Genomic DNA, 2,500 nt, shown 5'->3' on the forward strand with positions numbered 1-2,500 from the left:
CATAAGGCGTCTGGTTGGACAATTCTTTTAGCGGGTCGAGTAGCCGAGCGGTCCCACCACCGTATCTGTCAATCTTACGGCATGGGTTCGAGTCCCGGTCAGGGAGGTAAAATTTGTATATATATGTATATATATACATATATATATACATATATATATATAAACACATGCATATTTATAGATTCAACAGGCAATACAGGAAGTCTGGTGGGAAGAAACAGGAAAAGGAAGCCTGGCGACATTACCTGGAGATGGTGAGCTGCAGAGCTTCGGCTTCTTATGTTATGGAACCTGTTAGGACAAACATGCAATTATATTACTATATCAGAATCTAGCGACATCTGCATCTTTCATGCTATATGTTTTAATCCCCTTTGCCTCCTTTTCCTCCCCTTTCGTCACACAGTGGGTCAACAAGGACACGGGTCTCTCCGACTGGAATGACCAGTCAGCCAAGGACGCGGACTACTTCACTGACTGGGGCAACGACCAGTGGGATCAGTGGGTGGATGGCTATGACACCCTCGTCAACTACCTCATGGTTATATCCTACTTTACTTATCGACTCAATAAAATTTGCTGATATGTTTGAGTTATTTAGGAGCATGAAAAAACTACGAAAACACCAGGAATCAGAAGACCTTGCGAGGGAGTTACTGGCTCATTGCAAGATATTATCTATTTGCAGGAGGACATCCCAGAAAGCAAGGTGAAGTTATCCTCTCCCGTGTGCAGAATATTCTGGGGCAATGAGGTCGATGGAGACAGCCTTGGCGGTCGTGTCCTTGTGGTGACAGCGGATGAAGTCTCGTATCTAGCACACCATGTCATCACAACAGTCTCCGTCGGGTTCCTCAAAAGGCGCCATTCGGAGATTTTCACGCCGGCGCTGAAAAAATCCTACCAACGGGCGCTGGCCGTAAGACAGGCTGTTCTATTTCTCCTTGTGTCCATTAGTTTCTTACACACGGGTGCCGCATACCTTTACAGGATGCAGCTGATTCGATAAATAATCTCAAGTAGATATTCATACTCATACACAGATAAATCCGCAATAACACAATCCAGACGGAAATCTCTTTTCTTCGCTGGTCAGGTTTCGGACCTAGGCATTGCCGACAAGGTGCAGCTTGGATGGGACTCCTCGTGGTGGGGAGAGAGGCCTCTCAGGATCCAGATCATCTTTACCGAAAGCTTGCCCGCAGAGATGGTAAGTTAACTGTATAGATCCTCTATAGTACAGGAATTCTGCGTATACCTTTGCTTAAGTTCATATATCAATTACCAGTCATAGTGTTGTAAATTTGGAATTGCCAGATATGAATAATAATCAAAATGATAATAACGAAAAATGAGCATGCGATTATTTTACTTTATTTTAGTTGGAGTAATCAGTTATCTTACGAATTGCTAATTATGTTATAACCACTACGTGTAAATGCAAAGACATGTATTCTTTGTCTATAGTCTATTGTAAATCGAAGACGCCACAAGCGGGTGGCTAATGTGTTAATTTACAAATTCCGGCACAGTATTAGAACCATTACTAGTTATGATAATGATAATAATAACAGTTATGAAAATGCGAACAGGAGAAGAAGAAATCCATTTTGACGAAGATAGTTAACTCCAAGCTGTGAAATTATTAATTCTCATGCCACCTCTGCTCCACAGTGGTGGCTGGAAGGAGTGATGGAGTTCATGGCGATCCACCAGCAGCCCACCATGTGTCAGGCCTTCGTCGCTGGAGACCATGCCCTTGCCATGGAGGCGCTGCCGGAGGAGACGGTGAAGCAGCACGCGGTGTGGCTTCTAGCCAACGCCACGGGGCAGGCGGTGCCAGCCCCCACCTTCTTCAGGAGGTCAGTGCGCCTTCCCGAGTCACGGTAGTGGCTGTGCTTCCTCGGCAGTGCTCTGTCTCGCCTCCTTGACTCACCCCGCCCTCCCTCGGTAGGACCCAGTGGGGGCTGGACGAGTTCATGGTGGGGTCCTACAACTCCTACGTGACCGTGAAGGGCGCCAAGAAGATCATGAAGAAGCGTAAACAGCTCGCCAAACCAATGGTCAAGAACGGCAAGCCGGTGAGGCCCTTTTATATAACTTGTACATCTATATCTACCTATCTGTTTATCTACCTATGTGTTCATCTGTCTATCTGTCTAAAACGTCAGTGTGCCTGTGTACCGAGAGCCCCGCAGAGGCCTGCCCCGCGAGAGCAGAATGGAGAGGAGAGGATGATCTTGGTGACAGTTGAGGTCGAACTGACGTTCTCACGCACTGTTTTGACCTAGGGTCAACCTGCCTCTACCTCCACCGGTCAGAAGTGGCTATACGGTCGCGGAGAGATATCTGCCTACGTCAGCAGCGGCACGTGGGTTGCGATAAATAGCCGCCATCTTGAAACAGACAAACGCGAGAGCAGATTCGTTGCTCTCCCGATCTTCCATGTACTCACACACACATGTATATATGTATATATATATATATATATATATATATA

At 46.4% G+C, this 2,500-nt stretch overlaps 1 protein-coding gene across 1 annotated transcript in view; it reads left to right on the forward strand.

The window, feature by feature from the left end:
* The window catches only part of LOC122259680 (spermine oxidase-like), an 11,884-nt gene that overhangs the window by 7,141 nt on the left and 2,243 nt on the right, over window positions 1-2,500 (forward strand). Inside the window, exons 6-11 of the mRNA XM_043026595.2 lie at window positions 182-254; window positions 407-541; window positions 689-919; window positions 1,097-1,210; window positions 1,675-1,862; window positions 1,955-2,081. Of these exons, the coding sequence (XP_042882529.2) occupies window positions 182-254; window positions 407-541; window positions 689-919; window positions 1,097-1,210; window positions 1,675-1,862; window positions 1,955-2,081 (868 nt within the window). The remainder of the gene's footprint in view (window positions 1-181; window positions 255-406; window positions 542-688; window positions 920-1,096; window positions 1,211-1,674; window positions 1,863-1,954; window positions 2,082-2,500) is intronic.

This window comes from Penaeus japonicus, unplaced genomic scaffold (assembly GCF_977035675.1).
Source record: "Penaeus japonicus unplaced genomic scaffold, GWHDUDI00000001_assembly GWHDUDI00000028, whole genome shotgun sequence".
NCBI classification, from domain to species: Eukaryota; Metazoa; Arthropoda; class Malacostraca; order Decapoda; family Penaeidae; genus Penaeus; species Penaeus japonicus.